Here is a 22,476-nt window from a genome sequence, read left to right as displayed (position 1 = left end):
ACATTCCAAATTACTCTATTTTATATGATTTGTGAAAGGAAAATACTAATAAATTCTTTGATGTATGGGATTTCAACCTATTAGTTAGTGCTTTCGAGAAGGAAAAATACATGTTAAGGAATCAAATTTAAATGGAAAACATTAATACATGCTTTAATATCTACGCTCTTAATGAAAAGAATAAATATATTTTATGTCTTTTTTATAAATAAATATTTATTATTTTTTTGGCCCCTCTAGAAATAATTTTCTAGTTCCGCCACTGAGAAGAAGGCAAAAAAGCGTAAGCTTCATGATTAAGAGTTCCCTTGTTCTTGTACCCTATGACGAGGGCCCGTCTTCTTCCTGTTGCCGCTAATCTCATTTCCCAGCTCATGCTCTCCAAATTTGAGAAGAAGATGCAGCAGCTGGAATTACTCAACCGGAAAATTTCCAAGCCCATGCATAGTGTGAAGAGAAATTGTCTCACAATTAATACACACAATGGAATGAGGAAACCGTCATTTTCAACTTGCCACAAAATGACCAAAGTATGGATGAAGAACAAAATTATTCAGTACGTGGTTTGGTTTGTAGAAAGAAAATTAATTTTTTTGTATTTTCTATAGGAAAGAAAAACCACCCACGAGCTTTCATTTCCACTGTTTAAAAACGTCAGGTAAGCAACATGAAAATGTGTGTTTATTCAGATTTTCTCACCTAAAGGACAGTTTTAAGGGACTGTGAGTGACAAATGCATCTCAACCACATGTGTTAAGCAGAAACTATAACAACTTAAAACTGTGCATTTATTTTCAGCCATTAGATTCATTTGTCCCTCACAGTCCCTTAGGTGAGCATGCATTTATGTTTATTTCCATTTTATAGTGTTTAGTTTGTGTAAGGAAAGAAAACTAAATCATATTAATATTCCATTTATATCCTCATATATTAAAATATATAATTACACAAATTTCTTATTTTTTAAATAAAATTGTCAATAATAATATTCAACAAAGACATAAATGTATTTATATTATGTAATTAATGCAAGGAAAATAGAAGAGAAAATGAATCATTTGGAGGATAGGAGATTCATTTCCCCCCATATTTTTCCTTCTTAAAGGAAAATTGTTTCTTTCTTTGTGGACACCAAACATAGGAAAGAAATAAGTTTCATTTTCCAATCCCTCAATTCCGCAAACCAAACCGTAACCAGCAGAAATGACGATATTTATATGTGGAAATACCGCACTGCCCCCTAGATTATACCTTTTAGTGTCACTATGCCAAGGGTAGTTGGGTATATTCCCAATATCATTTTTGTGACAATGTTCAAGAAAAAATAACCTTTTTTGTTGGTTGCTCCTGGGGCAGCTGCGGATCTGTAAAGCCCAACGTTACAGACATCCAATAACTGTTGAAAGGAGCCCAAAATAACGTTGGGCTTTGGCTCCATATATATACGTAATTTGACTCATTTGGGTAGTGTTAGTTTGAGTAGTTGAGTCCTCCAGCAAAGAAGAAACAGCGGAGGAGAGTGAGTGGCACCAATGTCAGTCCCAATGAACGACACTCTGATTCTCCGAAGAGAAGAAGAAGAAGACGACGAGGAACGACGTCGTCAAAGGAAGCTCGAAGAAGCCCTAGAAATCAAATCTCTTAGGCGCATCATCAGCGCCTACCTCAAGTACTTCTCTCTTTCTCTCTCTCAATTCTGTAACGCTTTTAAGTTTAATTTTCGTGATGGTTTCGGATTTATTGGTTTCTTATCTGAATTTTGAAGCGGAATTGGGATTGATTTTGGTAATAAGAACTAGGAGCTTCGAGAGCTTTCTCATTTCGTTGTTGATTTTAATGTAGAGTCGGTGGTCTCGACATTGCTGTAATTGTAGTGATTGTTAGATATTGAGGGTTCCGATTTTGATTTGTTTGTGTAGGATTTCGTAAGCATTGTCTCTTTCATTTTGTAGTGCTGGGATTTGGTGAAGATTTTTGAGCTTTGTCATTGATCATGTATATTTAACCTATTTCTTATGAAATACCGCCATCTAGTTTGAATAGTGTTTCTCATTCTGAATCCTGATGTACAAAGTTTTTGACTTTCTTTTTAATTTGGTGATTTTTGTGAAGATTTTGATTGATGATGTATGACGAATTTCGTCAGTTGCCGAATACATATCAAATATTGCGCTGTAGTTTTGAATGAATGTGTCGCATCATAAAGTTTTTTCCTTTCTTTTTAATTTGGCGGTTTATTTTCATATATAGCTTGAGCTTTTTCATTGATGACGTATAACGAACTTCGTCAGTTGCCAAATACATATTAAATATTGCACTGTAGTTTTCAATAAATGTGTCTCATCATAAAGTTTGTTCCTTTCTTTTTAACTTGATGACTGACTTTCGTATATAGCTTGAGCTTTTTCATTGATGTTGTATAACAAATTTCGTCGGTTGCCAAATACATATCAAATTTTGCACTGTAGTTCTGAATAAATGTGTTTCATCATACTGTTTTTTCCTTTCTTTTTAGTTTCGCGATGGATTTTTGTATATAGCTTGAGCTTTTTCATTGATGATGTATAATGAATTTCGTCAGTTATTTTTTAATAAATGTGTCTCATCATAAAGTTTTTTCCTTTCTTTTTAATGTTGCGACTGATTTTGATATATAGGTTGAGCTTTTTCATTGATGTATAACCTATTTTGTTAGTTGCCAAATACATATCAAATATTGTACTGTAGTTCTAAATATATGTGTCTCATCATATAGATTTTTCCCTTCTTTTTAATTTGGCGATTGATTTTCGTATATAGCAGCTTTTTCATTGATGATGTATAACCTATTTCGTCAGTTGCCAAATACATATCAAATATTGCACTGTAGTTTTGACTAAATGTGTCTCATCATAAAGTTGTTTCCATGCTTTTTAATTTGGCGATTGATTTTCGTATATAGCTATCCGGAGGCTGCAGAAGAGGACGTGAGAAGATATGAAAGATCTTTTAAAATGCTTCCACCAGCCCATAAGGTACTACTGCCCTTCTCTCACCAGTTACAGTTCCTGTTTTATATGAGGGTTAACTTTGAATCAGAATGATTACATTCATCTGAAAAAAAAAAAAAAATTAACAGAAAAAGGTCTAATCTTTACTAGAAATAATAGTGCTAGAGTGCATTGTATACCCTGGAATTCATGATTGATGATAGTACAATTTGAAGGAAACCGTCTGCAATCTGGAGCATGTGCTGTTGCCATTCTAAATGGTACTACGTGCTTAATTCTATTTGGGATTGGTAGCATAGTGATTATGAATTATTAGGGTATAGGATGTTTGGCCAGAGTTTATTGCGGTATTTACTTTGATTTCATAGATTTGACATGATTGATTCACATATTTATTATAGTCTTCATTATGAATAAAACTTAGTTCGGTATCTTTCACATCTTTTGTCATCTACCTTGGCGCTCAGAATATCTATACATGCCTAACATTAGTATGAAGGCTTTTGTTTTTGCTAAAAAAAATAACAAGAAATCAGAAAAGATTAACATTCTTCGAACAGTTTGAAACTATGCATGAATTGATCTTTCTTTCTTCATCTTTTCATTCCCCAATCTTCCAACTCACCTTCCAACTTTCTCTTCATTGCAGGCTCTACTGTCTCACTACCCTTCTAAGTTTGAAAGACTAAGACGGTAAATTTTCCTTAATTCATCATTAGTTTTTGAGTTTATAAAATTGAGATGACACACCAAAAACTGGCACATGTATTGTTTAATATTCTGGAGTGCATCTGCAAAGTGGCTATGCTGCAACATTTAACGAAGGAAACTTTAGAAAATCAAGTTTGTGTCTAATCCCAAGGTTCAGTGGAGGAATTTGCTAACAATTTACTTGTATAATCTAGACTAATATAGTCCAATTGTGTTTCCAACCAGCCAGTATCTTCATATATATAAGCTAAGAATGCCAAAACTATAGCACGTAACTTTCAAGTACTCTCTTACAATGGTAATTCTGAAATAATTTGGCAAAAGGAGAATTTGGAAAAATGCAACTGATGTGGCAGTTAATTCTGCAGGTGTATTTCTGCCAATTCATATTTCATTTTTGATATGCTTCAGGTTAGTTCCAACTTCCCTCGTATCTCTTTTTCTTTTTAACGTATCATTTTGATGATATTCTCATGTCTTTTTGATATTGCAACATTTCATGACTTGTCAAAGGACTTAAATATGTGCACGATGCCCCCAATCAAGATTAATTGGTATTAAGGTATATTGACTTATTTTGTTTTGCCAAAACTATATTATGTTACAGGAATTTGAACCCCCACTTGATTTGAGCCAGGATGTAGATGTTTGTGATGGCCTACATGAAAACATCCCATCTGATCATGATGATTCTAGAGTAACAAATTGCTCTTCTCAATCAACCTCTGCAAGTCAAAGTATGTGTGTCTCCGAATCTGATCATTCCTGTCTGGGTCTGGTGGAAGGGAGCAACAGAGTCTGCAATTCACCAGTAGGGGTGAGTACCAATAAGGTCTCTGCATCACTTATGCGACTGTTAATTTTCATAAGATAATTACTGAATGAATGGTCGGTTTCATCTAGCTCTCTCTCTCTCTCTCTCTCTCTCTCTCTCTCTCTCTCTCTAAATTTGACATACGTCCGTTACTGCAGGAGGAGAAGCATGGAGGTCATGGTGAGTCCATCAATGGGAGTCACACTTTAAGCTTGGAATATACCAAACAGATACATAATTGTCATGCGAACAATGCCATTGATTCCAATGGAAATGTAAGGTTTTCGCTTTATTTGAAGCTATAATATCTTATTTGAACTTGTTGTCAACTCCTCTGTAGCCCCATTTGTTAGCCAGGAAATCAGACTTGGAAAGAGAAATAGTTTCTCACTCCACTGAATTGTAGCGTTTGGTCAAGTCACAAGCTAGGAAAGGAAAATGAAATAAATGAGTTGACCGGAGTCAAATTTCATCAAACAGACGGAATAGAAATACCAGATAACTTGTGGTATTTCAGTTCCTTCATTCAACGGAAATGAAAAGTTACTTGTATTACCCTTTCTAAAAAATTTTCAATTTCATAATCGTTAATTCTTATTTTCACCAGTGTTTCTTCTTCAAAGACTTTTACTACAGATCCAACCTCCCAACACCATTCCCTCACTTCCCATCCTCTTTGGAAAGCGAAGAAATGGAATAAAAAGAGTAAATAACACTTTTCATCACTCTTGTAAGCTGGGCGATATGTGTCTTGGTAGAAAAGAAAATTGAAATAATCAGGTCTGGGTTTAGGTGTATACAGATGAGAGAAGTGAGCAAATTTTGAAGGTAAAGTTTCACAGTCAAGAATGTAGAAGGAGAAATGACATTGATTAGAGAAACACAGGTTTAAGAAAGAAAAGAAAAAAAGAAATAGAGAAAGATTGAAGGAGAATCCAATGGAGATTATGGAGTTTAGAAGAATAGTCAGTATTGGATTTTTCTTGATGGAATTTGACCTAGAACTCTATCATTTTTTAGTTTGTGTGGTTATCAGATTCATATATATGCCCAGACTCCTCATATTCATGATATCAAAAGTGATTAAAGTTTGAATGTTTTTGTTTTTGATTTGTGTTGGAAATTGATTTCGAAGTTCGATTTGGGTATTATCGGGAAATTTTTTTTTTAATTAATTCATCCCGATCATTTCCTAATTTCAATTCCTGAATTGTTCCAAATTCCATGCATAGAAATTCTTAATTAATTCCATTCCATCCCAGAAAGGAAAGGAGTTCGATTCATTTTCCCATTCTAACATTCTGGTTAACCAAACAGGGCCTCAGACTTGGGTGATATTGATTCAAATCTTTCTTTGTGTTGCATATTCAGGTGTCCTCATCAATGCGCACGTGGTTGGATCCATCAATTCAATTACATGTTCCATTAGTTGATGTTGATAAGGTATATTGACTCAATTATGGATTGGAGTTCTGGCCCTACAATAATCTTTTGAAAAAATTGATATAACAAACAAATTTAACGACAAGATTTTCCTTTCTAGTTTTTAAGACGTTTGAGCAAAGTCAAAGTGAATCCTTTTGCTTGAAAGTTGAAACTTTATGTTAATCTAGTAGAATTTTATTTTCTTTTCCAACTACAGGTTCGATGTATTATACGGAACATAGTTAGAGACTGGGCAGCAGAGGTACATGATGAGTTATCCTTAATTTCTAAGTTCTAGGTCATCTCATCTGTGGATCCAAGATTTACTTGTTAATTATGTCATCGTATCTAATACAGGGTCAGAAAGAACGTGATCAATGCTACAGGCCTATACTTGAAGAACTTGATTCACTATTTGTTGATCGCTGTAAGGAAAGGTACAATTGTTTTCTATTGTTTCTGTTATTCTTTCATTTTGTCTTACTAGGGGTGCTTCTTTTGTTGACCATGGTAACCAACATGGTCATGTTCCATATTGTCTAAGACTCTAAGTACTTTTATTTTTTCTATATTACTATAATGTAAAAATAATGATAGATTATGTTGAACAGCCCTCCTGCCTGTTTAGTTCCTGGTGCTGGACTTGGGCGGCTTGCATTGGAGATCTCATGTCGAGGTGTGCATACATTGTGGTTGTTAAAAATTCCTGTTCATATATTCATACTCAATGCATAAAGTTTCTCATCCTATATGCAGGTTTCATTAGCCAGGGAAATGAATTTTCATACTACATGATGATATGCTCAAGTTTTATTCTCAATGTGTAAGAATGTCACTACACTTGGTCAAAAATCATTTTCCTATATATATATATATATATATATATATATATATAGAAAAAAGTGACCCTTATATATATATATATATATAGAAAAAAGTGACCCTAAACTCTAACCTCGCACTTTAATTTCAGAGCGAGGCCTCGCTCTGGATAAATATTATATATATATGTACATATATAGGATCAAGGGACACATTGTTTGACACATTTTTTTACCTTCTTTTTTAGCCTTTAGATTTCAATATATCCAATGGTTCTTATAGCTCCACCAAATGATGTGGCAATAATGTAGAAATACAAATATATAATATATAATCTTCCCTAAAATACAAAAATCAAGAATCATAAAAATAAATAAACATAAAACCACACAACCCGATACCTACAAGTAACAAGCTACCATCCTAAATTAACAGAACAAGTGGATAAGTATAGTAGCTTTCTTCTTCTTATCACCCATGAAAATACCAACGAGAAGAGAGAATTGTAATTAAGCTTAAGATTAGATTGGTGTTCTGAAAAAGGGGGATAAAATAATAGAGTTGAAGAGGTGAATAAATATGGTCATCGCATGAAGAGAAACAATAGGCTTCTTCTTCATCATCTTATACTTCCTTTCTCCTTTTCCTCCGCTCCCATAGTAACACATTGCTTCTGATGTTCAAAACCAATCCTCAATATCTGGGCCAAAGAGTTTGACTCCTCCATCTATATCATTGACCAATGATTCTTCTTAACATTCCTCTCTGCTTCCTCCGAATTTGATCTCATCTAACTCAGAATTTTGTAAAATATAGATGGAGAGAGTGTTATTTTATTTTTTAGTCTTGTATTTTTAATATAAAAAAAATATTTATATTTCAATTATCACATCAGTAGTGGAGCTATGAGGACCGTTTGATGTAATTATATCTCAAGGCTAAGAAAAGATGTGAAAAATTGTGTCAAAAAACATGTCCCTTGATCCTGACCCATATATATGATATCAGGAGTTTTCAGTTTTCAGATTGTTCTTTCCGATGTAATGGGTCTTGATTTGTTTATCAGTTGTCAAACTGCTGGGGAGTGGACAATATATCCGTGGATCCACAGCAATTGTAATTCACTTTCAGATGATGACCAACTTCGTCCCGTTTCAATACCAGATATTCATCCCGCTAGGTACTCATGCTGCTACTCGTGTTCTTTTGTCTTTAGTAATGCTACAGAAGCACACTTTTCTGGTTGAATTTCCATTAGTTATGTTAGAACTTCTGCTCTTGTCCTTTACAAAGATATCATTTCTTGAAAAGCTTTAAAGGATGCTTTAAACTAGTCGTGTCCATGAATCATGAATTTACACTGAAATTCTGGGTGCTATTGATGGATACTTGGATAGTCTTCATTTTCTTATCACTATGACCTAGAAACAGATGAGAATAGTTGCCATCAATTGGTATCCTGGGTAGAAACATACCCTCACAATTTTTTGTTACCGTGCTAATACATATTCCTTACACTTTATTTTGATGAAACAACATGCCATGATGGTTTATGTTGAATCTCATGCTTTTTTTTTTCCTGTTTTAATAATTTGAATACCATTTTCCCCCTAAAAGTTTCACTTATGCTCTGTTTACTATCAATTTGGATTTTCATGCAAGCAGTGCAGGGATTACTGAAGGCTTTTCTATGTGTGGCGGTGACTTTGTTGAGGTTTATAACGATCCAAGCCAAGTAGGTAAGCAAATATGTATGTCATAATGGTACTATTTTTATACTTATATATGGAATTTGATGCTCATGAAATTTAATCTTATTGGCATGGATATTTAATCTGCTCTATTTTAAGACTCACAAGGAATGGCATGGATTCCTTGTAAAAATTGATACATGCATCCAACTGCTGCAGGAACATATATGAACTAACCTCTCTATGTATATCTCACGGAGATTATTTGTGGCACATACAGGTGCTTGGGATGCAGTTGTGACCTGTTTCTTTATTGATACAGCACACAACATTGTTGAATACATTGAAATCATATCAAGAATCTTGAAAGAAGGAGGCGTAAGTTATTCACTCTTTATTGATACGGCACACAAATTGTTGAATACTTAAATACGTTACCCTATGTTGTTGCACTATTAATGGCTTGAGTTAATAACAGGTTTGGATAAATATGGGTCCCCTACTATATCACTTTGCAGATGTATATGGACAAGGAGATGTAAGTTTCTGTTCGGTAAAGCACATTTCATGTCCTGATATGTTCCAATAAAGAACTAGATCTTTAAACTTGGTTCTTTGGTTTTTTAGGATATGTCTATTGAACTGAGTTTGGAGGATGTGAAGAGGGTTGCTTTGCATTATGGATTTCACATAGAGGTAATCTCTTTTTCATTCTTTTTTGTTTATTAGACATATGGGGACAACTATATATGTATAAATTGACTACTTGTTCATCGACTGCAGAAGGAAAAGACCATTGAGACAACGTACACTACAAATCCCAGATCAATGATGCAAGTAAGTATCCCCAAGAGCCCAAGTACTGAAGCTTTTCCTTTTTTCTTTTTTGTCCCTCTTTTATTGTATCAGATCTTTGTATTTTTTTATCCTTGAGTGCTAGCAAGATTCATCTATATTCCCATATAATTGCTGTATGCAGCAGATCTTAATGTCATTAGGGTCCAAAACTGCTTCTTTGGATAAACGTATGGTTTTGAAACTAAAAAATTTACAAGTTATATAGGGGGACTTTGAATTCTAAATTCAAGGGTTGTTTCTTTTCAAAGCTTTGATGCTTTATTCATTGTAAGGTCAATTCAACAACTTTGATGGGTTATTCATTCTAAGGTTATTTCTTCCTTGCAGAATCGATACTATGCTGCTTTTTGGACAATGAGAAAGAGATCAGCAAGAATAGAGCACAGCACTCCTTAACTGATTGGCTTCTTCTTCTTCTTTTTTTCACATACTTCAAACTAGTTATTTGTGGATGGATTATTTTGACAATGTGAAGCATTGAAATATAGTTCAAGGTGATTTATCTAGGGATGGCAAAATTCTTCATCGGGGCAGGTTTCCATTGGATCCTTGACCCTAATGGGGGAGGAATTTGGGGCAACTGGGGAATGGGGATGGGGACCCCTAATCTTCATTCTTTAAATCAGGGATTGGCTGGGGATGGTATTGTGATCACCATCTTCAAACCCACCCCAATAATAGTTTCTCGACTTTCTTTTTAATTTAAAAGTTTTAAAAGTATATATTTTTGTGCCTACATTCTTTTTCTTTTTGTGATTTAACTTTATATTAAAATATATATTTTGTAAGATTGAGATTTGTTTCAGTATATAATTAAATATTAAGAATTTATATTACATTGATTCTTGACCAAAAAAAAATGTTATATTGCTTTTAACTTTTCATAAGAAAATAAGGAAAAAAAAATTTTGATTAATTCAATTCTTATTGAAAATCGGGGTGGGTAGGGAGACCTTATGCCCAATGGGAATGGGATGAGGAATCTCCGATAATGTTCCTTGGGGATTGAGGATGGGATGGGGATATTGTGATCGTGACCCCTAACTCACCCTATTGCCATCCTTTTTTTTCTTTTTCTTTTTATCCCAGTAACATGATGTTAACAAAGTACAATGGTTGCACCCTGATGGATTCAAAGGCATTTATGTATCTTCGTGCAACGTAAAATAAAATGAAGAATGACTGAAAATTTGTGAACTGCAGGCAAATAACTACTTAAAGAGTTGCTTTATAAATTATCTGATAATACTTAGTCGGCAAAGCAAAGTCACCTCAGTTTATTTAAAAGGTTTTTTATTATTATTAATTTTTTTTTTTTTGGACAAATGTTTCATTGGAAAAAGTGTGTCCCTTCTTGGACATAAATGGGTCAGCCCTGAATTGAACATACAATCCTTATTGCAACTGAGGTGGATGTGGTAACAGGTTACATGAGCACAAATGGTGTGAAACTAGTCACAAATGGTAACAATTTTAGGCTCGGACAAATCTCAGCCAGCCTCTTAGGGTTTGAAACTTGGAAGCGTGCAACTAAAATTGCATATGTATAGGAGCAGGATGGAAAGTATGTACAGAAAAAGCAGGACATTGGCCAGAAACAGAACACTAACCACAATGTAAAAATGAAAAATAAATTTCCCACGTAGATGACAAAACTAGAACTGCCAAAGAGGAGATAAATAGTAAACGAAAGGGCAAGAAAAGAAAAAAAACCTTCATCTTACATAACTGAATTTTTAAACATCAGACAGGAGGAGTTCTGAAGGTTCTGTAAGACTACCCTGTACATTCTATCCCTATGCTTCCAGTTCAACACAGAGCACCAAATTAAAGCTCCCAGAAGAACCAACTTCCAGACTCAATCTCCCGTCTAGAGTTCCCACCATATTACACATTTGAGCATGACTACGAATTCATCAAAACGAGCATCACATGTTTACTTAATTTTTAGAACAGTAAAAAGTTAAAAGAACAAATAAAAGCGAAGCTTTATAAAATTACTTCGATGGGGATGCAGTACCCTTGCACTCCCCAGAGATGAGCACCCCCTCCACTGTAAAGCAGATTCACATTCCCCTGATATGCATAGAATCACCATCAATCATCTGATTATGTTTTCAAAGACACCTTCAAGAAAAATGTCCAGTAGTATTCCCCATTATCCCCTTACCGATTCCGAGTTCATTTGACCACTGCCACCATGGGCATTAAGACCAGAAATGGGCATGGATCGATGAGCAAAATCTGACAAAAGCTTCCTTTGGTGCTCATTCGTATGAGGAAGACTGGCACGTAGAAGCTCCACAGGCATTTCCCGGTGTATTGCTTTGGTGGCCTCTGCACCAATAACTTCTGTGCTTTGCTGGGACTGTGTAAATATTGATTGCACAATAGTTTCATATTTAGTCAGACAGTACTTGGTAAGAAGACCAAAGAATTCATCGAAGGAAGCCTGCCAGAGGGCACGATTAGAAACACTACAGTTCCCAACAGCATGAGGGTCAGTTAAGAGTTCAGTTGCCCTTTCAAGAACAGATTTCAATATAATAGCGGCCCCATCACCAGCAGGGCTTCCAAGGGGACGAAGAGGTGGCTGCTCTGATGAACAAACGACCGCAACAAGACAAGCACTTAGAGCACGAAGATCCATACCATTAATACATGCAGAAACCGTCTTTGCAAGACTGGTAGTTGTATCAGCAGCTGCAGGATCAGATGGGAGACCTCCAAACAAAAATCTTAAATGACGGAATACAGTCATGCACACAATACGGGCTAGCTCACTACCAGGGAAAAGAAGCTGGATAAACCTAGAAAGGAGCTTTCGGCCTTTAGGAAGAGCCACCAACCTTAGGAACACGAGGTCATCCTTTGAAGACAACCCAACTGCATGGCTGCCTTTCCCAAGTGGATCCACAAGCTGAAGTGACGCTGCCAACCCTTCCAGCAGCATTTGCCGCCTTCGCCTAAGTTGAACTCCACCGTCTTGGGGCTGACCGCATTGTATAAGTCGATCAATATCATCAACATCCAGAAGGAGACAAAGGCCATCTTCAATGGTTATTCTAGCAGCAAGCATTGGTTCCTGTTCCAAAGGCTTCTCAGAGGCATGTTCAGAATTCCCCTCACCAGGAGGGGGATCGACTTCAAGGAGGGGACGTGGTCTACGGATAGAAGACAGAGGAATCCTCCCGAGAGCATCAACAGAAGAATGAGAATGCTGATCACTACTATTACGACCTCTGGAAGAGAACTCTCTCAGATGAGATGGGCAGAAAGGCTGTTTTGACCTCGATCCAGTGGCTTTTTTGGAAAGACTTGCCTGGTGGTAATAATCATCTATGTAGGGGTCATTGCTATGTGTTGCAGCATGCTGCATTTTGAGAATACTCTCTATCTCTTCGGAAGTCATATGCTTAGACCGGAACTGGATCCACCCACTATCACTTTTCTGACTACCAGCATCAGAGCCTTGAGAAAACCGATTGTGTTTGCCTCGATGTTTAGGTCTATGCTCTCTTATGTCAGGCAATCCATGCATTGGCTTGTGTGAGGGAGAAGGATGGGTATTATATAGTTGGGACTGCATTGCTGCAAAATGGGCCAAAGATGGCGGAACTGGACGGTGCAATCTCTGCTGTTGTAGCTGCTGCTGAGCTGACAATAACTGTGGGGACAAAAGTCCATTTTGATGAGGTAGCTGTTGCTGCAATATATTGTTTAAGAGGTTGGAATGATCCCCATGCAGTACTCCAGCATGGTTGACCCAATGATTTTGTGACCTGCTATTGAATGAAAGGGCGGGGTTGGTGAACTGAGGCATGTTCGCTCCATAATGCAACCCATGAGGTAAACCACCAGCCAGATGAAGATTAGAGTTAGATAAAGAAGAAAGATTTGATGAAGAAAAAGGCGACTGAGAAGCACCAGATAGAGTAGAAAGACTCAGATGCTGTGGTGATCCCCCCTGGGACCTATTTCCAGGGGGAGGGAATGAGGTATATGCTGATTTGGGTACTATAATTGGTTCACTGGAGTAGTGCTGTAGGACAGGTGGCTGCTCAGGGTATGAGGATGTTCTCTGCAAAGGTTTTGATTCTGGATAACGAGCGGACGATTGTGGCTGTGATGACCATCTTTTTCCGTCCAGAGAATTGTCTGTATCAAACATCTGCTGGTCCAACCAGTTACCAAAATCTCCATCTTGGGCCCAATCAGTAGCAGATGAACCTGATGAGAACTTGCCGTTAAATAAAAGCATTAATAGAAACTACAGAAATACATAAAATTGGTTTAGAAATGCTGGAAATCAAGCACCTCACTCGATATCAAAAATGTGTTTAATTTAGGATGGGGAGAAAAGGGAGAAGGTTGTATGGTAACCATTCCATGGGTTTAATGTATACAATCTAACTGCGGCTATTTTTCACCCAATTTACTTCGAATATTGTACAATAAAAATGAGAAGCAACAGATCCAGTCAATCGTGTATATTAAATTATTAGAAAGCAGGCCTAAATCCTGATCCAGATCTAGAAAGCAAACAAAGTCTTGTCAAGCCTCACATTAAAAGTATAAAAGCTCTCCAATTCATACCTACATCAAGCACCATCATCCAGGAGATAAAACCGTATAGGTAAGAAAGTTTACATTTTAGAATTGAGACTATAACTGCTGAATGAAACGGGATTCCTTAACATAAGAAAGTCTGGTTAAAACACATGACAGAGGACAAAAATTTACAATTTCTAGGAGGGAAAGTTAGATGATATTTTTTCCTTCATACCACAATGACCGAAAGGCCTATGCACTTGAAAATTCAATAACACCCGGTACATCCTAGTAAAAGATTACAGTATCACCTAATAGCTACATCCTTATGATATATATATATATATATATATATATATATATATAAAAGACCTGGGCAGGTATACAAGCGCAAAGGACCTAAGAACCACTAATAACATGATGACAGAAGAGCTGAAATACTTACTTTCACGTGAAAAAGATCCAGAACCTCTATCTCCAATAACGCCTGGGTGTCTAGGTCCAATTACAACTTTGTTCAACTGTGTAATAGAAAAGCAAATAAAAAGAAATTTTATATTTGTTTAGTGTACATGGTTAATTGAAAAAAATAACATTATTCAATTATCTCAAAACTACATGTCACATGTAGGAAAAGCACTGCCCATTATCTTAATACTAAATGCTCTCATTCGTATCACTCCTTGAACAGTGTTTACATGTTAACATATGATCATAGAAATGAAAGAATACTAATGAAGAAAAATATCTATAAATTTATCTAGACGAGAAACTTCGATAATATAGATGTTACTATAATGTTGTACCATTAACAAATGCTCCATAAAATAGGTATAGATAAAAATAGGGTGCTATTTTAAACAAGATCATGATGAAAGAAACAAGACTAAGGAATGGAGGTATCTATTCTATGGCTGGAAGCATGGTTTTAAACAAGTCAATTAATTGAAGAAGCTGTTTTTTTACATGCAACAACAATCAACCAAGCTTTCATTAGTACCTCACTTGAGAAAATTCCAAACAAATTTCTCAATAAACCTTCAAATTTCTTCAAAAACTGTTATCTTTTTCAAGAAAAAATATTAATAAGTTATGAAAGCCTTATAAAAAAAAATAACAAAAAAAGAAAGAAAAAGGGTATTGGGGAGCAGACTTATAAACAGAGGAGAATCATACATTACTAGTATTCTAGAAACAAAAGAAAAATGGTATAAAGGAAGAATATAAAAACACTACACTTGAATATCTGAGCATCAGCATTAAATTTAGGGATTACAGCAATGAAAGATTGCAACTGAAATACTTTGAAATCAAACCATATAAACTTAATAGCTTAATCATCAAAGTTAAGGAAGCTGACCTTTGCAAAAGTAGTCGCCAGATCATCCACATCAGATAAAGATCCCAACCCTAGGCCCTAAATACAAAAACGGAATGAGATTAGAGTCAAGGAATATGCTTTATATCGCAGACAGTTCTGAGTCACCAATAAGCTGCATAAGTTCATAGTATATACCCATAGACAACCAGCTACTAATACAAAAGGGGGAAAAAAGGGAGGGAGAAGGCTGCATACAGCAAAATGCAATGTGCTTGAATACCCAGAATGAATAATGCAGAACATACCCACTCCAATGTAGTGGAAAGTAATTTTTTGTATGAAGTAGGGATCAAATACAGATTTTACAAAATCAAATACTGCAAGAAGGCTTTATATTACATTGTAAGATTCAATGGAGAAGAGAATCTAACCTCATCCTTCTCGAACAAATGGTACTCATTATCAACGGACCCAAATACAGATTTTCTGTCATTCTCATCGTCTAAACCCCCCAACTCAACTTCTTCCGCCACATTTTGGCCGAAAAATTCATATTGTGATGCATCGAAGAGCGCATTATTCTCTGCACGACAATTGCAACAAAGTTAGGCATCCAAATCAGTAGAGCTGATACTCTAGTACTTAAAATTTCAAAAAAAAAAAAATAATAATGTAAATGAAGGTGATGCTAATTGTGCAGTTCACGCTAAACATGAACAATTGTCTCATCACTATCCAAAGCCCTGAGCAGGAAATCATCAATTTCAACCACAAACACAAACAAATTCTTAACCATCGTCATAACTAGCCTTATCAATTCAGTCAAGACAAAGAACTTGCTTCAACTCAGATACAAAGCAAACCAAATCGACAATCACAAACGCCAGAAATCGATTTTACCACAACCAATACAAACAAGCTCCCCAAACAAGTTCAACAATAAATCAAAAACATCAGAATCAGGTCCAGACTGAACCAAAAACAATCTCCAGATCAGAGAATCCTCCAGTCATCGAAAAAAAAAACCCTAGTTTCTTCATCTCGAAGCTGAAAAAATATTCCGAAAAGCCAAAAAGCTCCTCATGCAATTGATTCCTCAAACTCTAAAAAAAAAATCAAAAAAATTCACGCTTCCACAAAAAACAAAAATCCAAAGTCCGAAGAAACCAGGAGTAGATCTCGAAAAGCTTAAGAAAACGAGACCGGACCTGAGGAACTCCGAAGCAAGTCCCTGAAATCGGCGCTGCCGCTACCAGATCTCTCCATGTCTAGAGAGCCGATTCGCTCCGGTGAAGAAGCCGCAGAAACGACGGCGTACGGGGGGGGGGACCGGATCACGGCCGCGGAGAGTGAAGGAGGCGCGAGGGTTGCATTGGGGGAAAATGGCGGGAGTGTAAATAGAAGGGAATCGGAGGGCGCGGTGGGAAGGAATAGAGAAAACGAAAAAAAGGGTACCCCTCTCTCTTCAGAGAGGGATATAAACCTGTGTGGTGGGTTAGGTCATTTTGCAAAGCCACAGAGAGAGAGAGAGAGAGAGAGAGAGAATGAAGACGACGACTTTCGCATTCGCGCACGTGCCGAGCTCAGAGAATGGCGGTGAAGAAAGAGAGAGATAGAGAGGGAGTGGAGGTTACGTGGCGGGGCGGGATTGGGTGGCGTGTAACTGTTTCTTTTTCTGTATTAAAGTCGGATATTCGGACTTCCGGAGGGGCAATGTGGGTCGTTGGATCCGGTCGGTGTGGGAGCGAATCGGAGAGTTACGCGTGGCCTGACAGCTGCACTTGACCTTGACTTGATAATAAGAAGGAGCTCTGTGGGCTCCACGTGGGAGGGTTGTTGACACGTCATCGTCGGGGGACGTGGCACGAGAAAAAGGATATTCCATGTGGCTAGGATTTAGAGAAAGCATATAAGACACGGTGGTGTTCTTGCTAGAATTTCATTTGGTATTGTAGGAGAATTTCTCATTTTGTATGAAATAGGCTTTTAGGGAAGTATACATATCTGAAAGCGATTTTATACAGACATTGGACGAGACTGAAATGATTTCGTTAACAATCACTAATCACCTTTTCATAGGTTACGTCACGAGAATAATACATTTTGTAAGTAGAATACACATTACGTTATGTTTCGGTTGATATTTGTTACACAGACAAGTAATTGTGTTGTGTGGTTTTTGCTTTTCTTTATTCATCACTTGTCATTCAAAATGCGTACATAGCTCTAATATTGCAATCAACTAACTATAAGAATATACACTCTAAACTTTTTAGAGGAGTGAAACATGCACTCATCATATTACAATCCACAATCCGTGTTTCTTTTTTAGTATCTCAACATCACATTTTTACAATCTACACTAAAAAAAAAACAACAAACAAACAAAACTTATATACTAAAAAATGAAACATCGAGTGTGGATTGTAAATTGAAGATCGTGAATTTCACTCTCAAATTTTATCCTAAATTCAAAATCAATCACATATCAATAATAATAACTTCTATCCAAAAGAAATGTACTTTGATCATCTAATGGTCTATAATGCAGCCAGAAAGCTATGCAGTGCAAGAATGAGGTAAAGTAATCCTACCATTTTAGGTAGAAGCTTAGGACTCTAGGTGAGTAGAGGTACCTCTTATAATTGTGGAGACCCACGAAGTAGAAAGTTTCGACTTTCAACACAAAAACACAAACCAATGGAATTTTCAATGATCCCAATAATAATTTAATTTAAAGCTTGGAAGTACCTTAAGCACTGCTCAAAGGAGTTGGAGAAGAAAGCACTTGGGGCCAGATCCTGGATTACAATGAAGGCAAAGCGACCTGTCTTTTTCTGTAGGAATTATACTAATCTCAGAAGCTGAATTATTAACCAGACTACTAGAGTATCCCAAATGGCTCACATATATCCAAAATTACAAATGATTGGGGGAGAATATATAGTTGTCACGAATCAAAACCAGACGAGTCCAATAGATCATGAACAAAAACAAATGGAGTAAACAAAGAAAAAGAAAATAAAAGACAGGGATGAACATGTTGTATACCTCAAGTTTTGTAATATGAAACGCACAGCTTCAGGCACCATCGAAGCTTCACATGCAGATGGCGCTGACCTTCAACGCATGCACGTGTTTTGCTTTGTCATCCCTTAACGCTCAAATTCGCGCCCTCTTCGACTTTTACACACACAACCCTGGACTTGGTCCAAAAGTCTCTCATCCCTCTCAACTTTCATGCTTAATTTGCTTATTCTTCTTTCCCTTTCACTCTTCTTCATGTTCTTTGGTGGACTCATTTGTTAATAGTATTTTCTGTACCGGTCATATAAATTCCAGTTCTTCTGCAACATTTACAGAGACATTTTCCTTTATATTCTCCAACAAAGATCCATTAAGTGATCCTCCATCGTTTCCGTTTCTATATATCTCTGGTTCACCGAGGTGAGCAGTTGAGGTTTCTTTCATATGTTTCTTGTTCACTCACTGTGTCTTTATTGATGCCTGTGCCTTCTGGTTTTCCATAACGTTCCATTAATCTGTGTTAATTTATGTAACTCCCTGCTTTTTAAACCTGTTGTATATGATCTCCTTGACGTTTTACGTTTGGCTTTTAGACTTTCTAGTGTAGGATTCTTGTGTTGGTTTGAATTTCGATATGAATCCTCAATTTCACTAGTTGAAAACTAATCGGACTTCAGTAGTTTGAGCTGTAAACTTTACTGGGTTTTCTTCTCTCTGTGTGTGTGATTTGCCAAGTCAAGGCCAAAAGTCTATATAATTTGAAGGTGTTCGGCAAACTTCTTGACCTTTAGTTAACTACAAGCATAGGACACATCGAGAGTATACTATGGCCGGAGTGATTAAAATGAAGAATTGGTCCTTGTCTCAACTCCTGCTATAAGCACAAAAAGTAGTAACAGAGAGCTTCACAGTCCATTTAATTTTTCACTTCACTTCATTCTGTGGTTGCAGCAGCTAGCTAGCCATGGATTTTGCAGACTCGAAACGAAGGGGCAATGTTCCAGGCAGATTTTTGGCAGCTGCAATCCTCATTACTGTTTGCATTTTCGTCTACAAGCAGTCACTTAACTCCAGCAATGAACGCAACCTGGTATTTTTCTGATTCATATAAGAAACTCACAGTCATAGCTAGCTTGGAGTCTCTGGCGATCTTATTTGTCCAAAACAACATTGTTTTGGTGTTTGATGGATGAGTGTGGGGGTTAATATCAAACATATGCAGAAGACTGCCGCCAAAAGATCAGAAGAGGATCTGAACTCTCTCTTGTCATAATTTTGTTTCCTGGCACCATGATTTGTAAAATTTGACTTTGTTATCGCTTGTATGTGCAGTTCTCTTATCACGAAGCAGGAGTAACACATGTATTGGTTACTGGAGGTGCTGGCTACATAGGCTCTCATGCTGCACTTAGGCTGCTGAAGGATTCATATCGTGTAACCATAGTGGTAAAGAAGCCTTTTCTTGATCATATTCACAAACATTGTTAATATTGAATATAATTACTTACTATATTCACTACTCGACATTACTGATTTGAAATCTCTTGTTACAGGATAATCTTTCTCGAGGAAATATTGGTGCTGTTAGGATTCTTCAGCAGTTATTTCCAGAACCTGGGAGGCTTCAGTTTGTTAAAGCTGACCTGGGAGATGCAAAAGCTGTATCCTAATCATGCTAATTGAAACTATCACTAATTTTTGTTTTTCTCCATTTCTTTCAATAAAACACTGGGTGTTGGACATTCCTTGATTCCTATATTTTAGGTCAATAAAATCTTCTCAGAAAATGCATTTGATGCTGTTATGCATTTTGCAGCTGTTGCTTATGTTGGTGAAAGTACACTTGAACCTCTTAGGTATCTAATCTTTCATTATGAGCTGATTGCATTACTAACTATAAGCTTTAAGCTTTAAACATGCTAGATATTCTAATCATTTTGTTCTGCAGGTATTATCATAATATCACATCAAATACTCTATTGGTTTTGGAGGCAATGGCAGCACACAATGTAAAGACATTGATCTATTCTAGTACTTGTGCCACATACGGCGAACCCAAGACAATGCCCATTACGGAAGAAACTAAGCAAGTAAGAATTCATTAGAGAATTGCCATAATTCATTATCTTAGTCTGTGTTATCTGCACAAGTGTATTATATTATGTTTATAGTCAAATATCAAACCATATACAACAGACACTAACACCTGTATCAATGCTGTGGTAAATATAACAACTTTTGTTCTCTATCATGGTCCAACGCTCTGTATTTATAAATGTACTAATTTCAGGTTCCAATCAATCCATATGGAAAAGCCAAGAAGATGGCAGAAGATATCATACTGGATTTCTCCAAAAACTCAAACATGGCAGTCATGATCTTACGGTAGTTGAATCCTGTGTTTCTATACCTCATCTTTATATTGTTTGTTATGTTCTGCTTACTTGGAAGCAGTATAGTGCACATATTGCCCACCATCACTAACATATATATGGCTATATGCAGATATTTTAATGTTATAGGATCAGATCCTGAGGGAAGATTAGGAGAGGCTCCTCGTCCTGAGCTACGTGAGCAGGGCCGAATATCTGGAGCTTGTTTTGATGCAGCTCGAGGAATTATTTCTGGACTGAAGGTACTTCATCTCCTTCCACTTCCACCCTTCTCCCCTGGAGTTGTGAAGGGAAAAATCCTCTACTAGTCTTTGAATTGTAGAAGTGAATTGCTTTATTCATGTTTTCTAGGTCAGAGGAATAGATTATGCGACACCTGATGGCACTTGCGTGAGGGACTATATTGATGTCACTGACCTGGTTGATGCTCATGTAAAAGCTCTTGCCAACGCACAGCCAAGTAAAGTTGGCATCTACAATGTGGGAACTGGAAAAGGTTGGGAAATCCAGGTTCTTTCTTAAATTTCATTTTTCTCCTATCCTCGACTTACCCTTCTTTTCCCTTCTGGCTCTCAGTAATCCTAATCTTTTAAATCACTTTGATAACAGGTAGTTCAGTGAAGGAGTTTGTGGAAGCATGTAAGAAGGCGACAGGGGCAGATATCAAGGTCGAATATCTAGGTCGAAGGCCAGGGGATTATGCTAAAGTTTATAGTGATCCTTCCAAGATAAGGGAAGAGTTAAACTGGACGGCTCAGCACACAAATCTTCAACAGAGCCTACAGACAGCATGGAGATGGCAAAAAAAACATTTCAACGGTTATGGTTCTTTAAATATTATGGCTTGAGAAAATGTCAAAGATATTGAAGTGGAAAGAAATATGTTTAGTGATGGTGCTCCATTGAGTTGAACATGTACATCTTTTACTTGGATTGGCCTGTAGAAGTCCAATGAGCGCAACTAGAAAATATCTCTCTTTGTTCATATCTAACAAGATTAGGCCTGTGTGCATTTCTATTTCTGTACTTTGTTCATGCCCAAAAAAGAAATCAAAAGGGTCGTCTAGATGATTAAAACAGAGAAAATTTTGATACTCTACTGTATATGTTATCTGCACATATGCTCCAAATTACTTGGAACATTTTTTTTCTTTCCTGCCATGTCCATGGAAATGTACAAGTTCTCTACCAAGAGGACCCCAATAATTTGTATATGCACTAACAAAAGAGTCTGATAATTTACAAAGTGCTAAAATGTAGCAGTTTAAGAAAAGTGAAAAGGCGTACCATTTATCGTATCTGTAGGTGGTAAAACATTCATCAAAGGAACTAGTGTTTTTCATCTCTCTGGCTAGGGAGTTCAGTACACTGCATATCTCTGCTGTTCTGGGTTGCACTGGATCATCAAAGAGAATAGCATGATTCCCAACTGCGGCTGGGGCCATTTTACGTTGGTTAATCAACATACTGACTATTTCAACCTCATCCCATCTGCCTGCCTCAGCATTCATGTTTGACAATAGCACAAAATTTGAAGTTTTATCAGGTTTGAGTTCTAAAAGTTTCTTCGTAGCATAATTGGCAAACTTTAGATTCCGGTGTATCCTGGAAGCTCCAAGTAATGCACCCCACATTCTTGCAGTTGCCTTGATCTTCATATCCCTCACTATTTCAAAGGCTTCCTCTAACCTCCCTGCACGGCCAAGCAAGTCTACCATGCAAGCATAGTGTTCAGCTAGAGGTTCAATAAGGTTAACTTGAGTCATGCTCTTAAACAATTTTAATCCCCAATCAACCAGCCCACTGTGACTGCATGCAGACAACATCCCAACAAAGGTCAGTTGATCTGGATTCACCCCTTCTATTAGCATCT

The 22,476-nt window shown here is 36.7% G+C and overlaps 4 protein-coding genes across 6 annotated transcripts; 2 read left to right on the top strand and 2 right to left on the bottom strand.

The window, feature by feature from the left end:
• Positions 1-682: 682 nt before the first annotated feature.
• LOC112188827 (carnosine N-methyltransferase) lies at positions 683-10,147 on the top strand. Of its 2 annotated transcripts, none has more exons than XM_024328044.2 (18): positions 683-1,669; positions 2,942-3,014; positions 3,640-3,683; positions 4,070-4,112; positions 4,309-4,533; positions 4,674-4,790; positions 5,887-5,958; positions 6,158-6,202; positions 6,298-6,377; positions 6,552-6,616; positions 6,697-6,763; positions 7,829-7,942; positions 8,428-8,501; positions 8,734-8,831; positions 8,932-8,991; positions 9,081-9,149; positions 9,237-9,290; positions 9,639-10,147. In XM_024328044.2, the coding sequence occupies exons 1-18, from the start codon at positions 1,533-1,535 to the stop codon at positions 9,705-9,707; spliced, it is 1,506 nt and encodes a 501-aa protein (XP_024183812.1). In that variant the 5' UTR covers positions 683-1,532; the 3' UTR covers positions 9,708-10,147. The 2 variants fall into 2 exon arrangements, with proteins under 2 accessions (XP_024183812.1, XP_024183813.1); XM_024328045.2 differs by having other exon boundaries at positions 1,357-1,669; positions 4,309-4,518.
• An 861-nt stretch (positions 10,148-11,008) lies between these two features.
• Positions 11,009-16,706, bottom strand: LOC112183624 (protein PAT1 homolog 2). Its single transcript, XM_024321991.2, has 6 exons — positions 16,392-16,706; positions 15,615-15,766; positions 15,223-15,279; positions 14,308-14,383; positions 11,482-13,541; positions 11,009-11,387 (listed from the first exon to the last, which is right to left on the bottom strand). Exons 1-6 carry the CDS (start codon positions 16,447-16,449, stop codon positions 11,301-11,303), a joined length of 2,490 nt encoding a protein of 829 aa, XP_024177759.1. The 5' UTR covers positions 16,450-16,706; the 3' UTR covers positions 11,009-11,300.
• Positions 16,707-18,156: 1,450 nt separating this feature from the next.
• LOC112190705 (UDP-arabinose 4-epimerase 1) lies at positions 18,157-21,881 on the top strand. 2 transcript variants are annotated; one of them, XM_024330175.2, is made up of 10 exons: positions 18,157-18,630; positions 19,165-19,300; positions 19,543-19,656; positions 19,764-19,871; positions 19,975-20,066; positions 20,159-20,300; positions 20,501-20,595; positions 20,716-20,845; positions 20,955-21,099; positions 21,213-21,881. In XM_024330175.2, the coding sequence occupies exons 2-10, from the start codon at positions 19,175-19,177 to the stop codon at positions 21,449-21,451; spliced, it is 1,191 nt and encodes a 396-aa protein (XP_024185943.1). In that variant the 5' UTR covers positions 18,157-18,630; positions 19,165-19,174; the 3' UTR covers positions 21,452-21,881. The 2 variants fall into 2 exon arrangements, with proteins under 2 accessions (XP_024185943.1, XP_024185942.1); XM_024330174.2 differs by having other exon boundaries at positions 19,162-19,300.
• On the bottom strand, positions 20,586-22,474 carry LOC121051457 (pentatricopeptide repeat-containing protein At5g08510-like). Its single transcript, XM_040513840.1, has 2 exons — positions 21,891-22,474; positions 20,586-21,382 (listed from the first exon to the last, which is right to left on the bottom strand). Exons 1-2 carry the CDS (start codon positions 22,472-22,474, stop codon positions 21,373-21,375), a joined length of 594 nt encoding a protein of 197 aa, XP_040369774.1. The 3' UTR covers positions 20,586-21,372.
• Between the last annotated feature and the right edge of the window lie 2 nt (positions 22,475-22,476).

This window comes from Rosa chinensis, chromosome 2 (genome assembly GCF_002994745.2).
Source record: "Rosa chinensis cultivar Old Blush chromosome 2, RchiOBHm-V2, whole genome shotgun sequence".
NCBI lineage: Eukaryota > Viridiplantae > Streptophyta > Magnoliopsida > Rosales > Rosaceae > Rosa > Rosa chinensis.
Note: the sequence above shows the minus strand (reverse complement) of the source record. Positions and strands in the feature narration are given on the sequence as shown.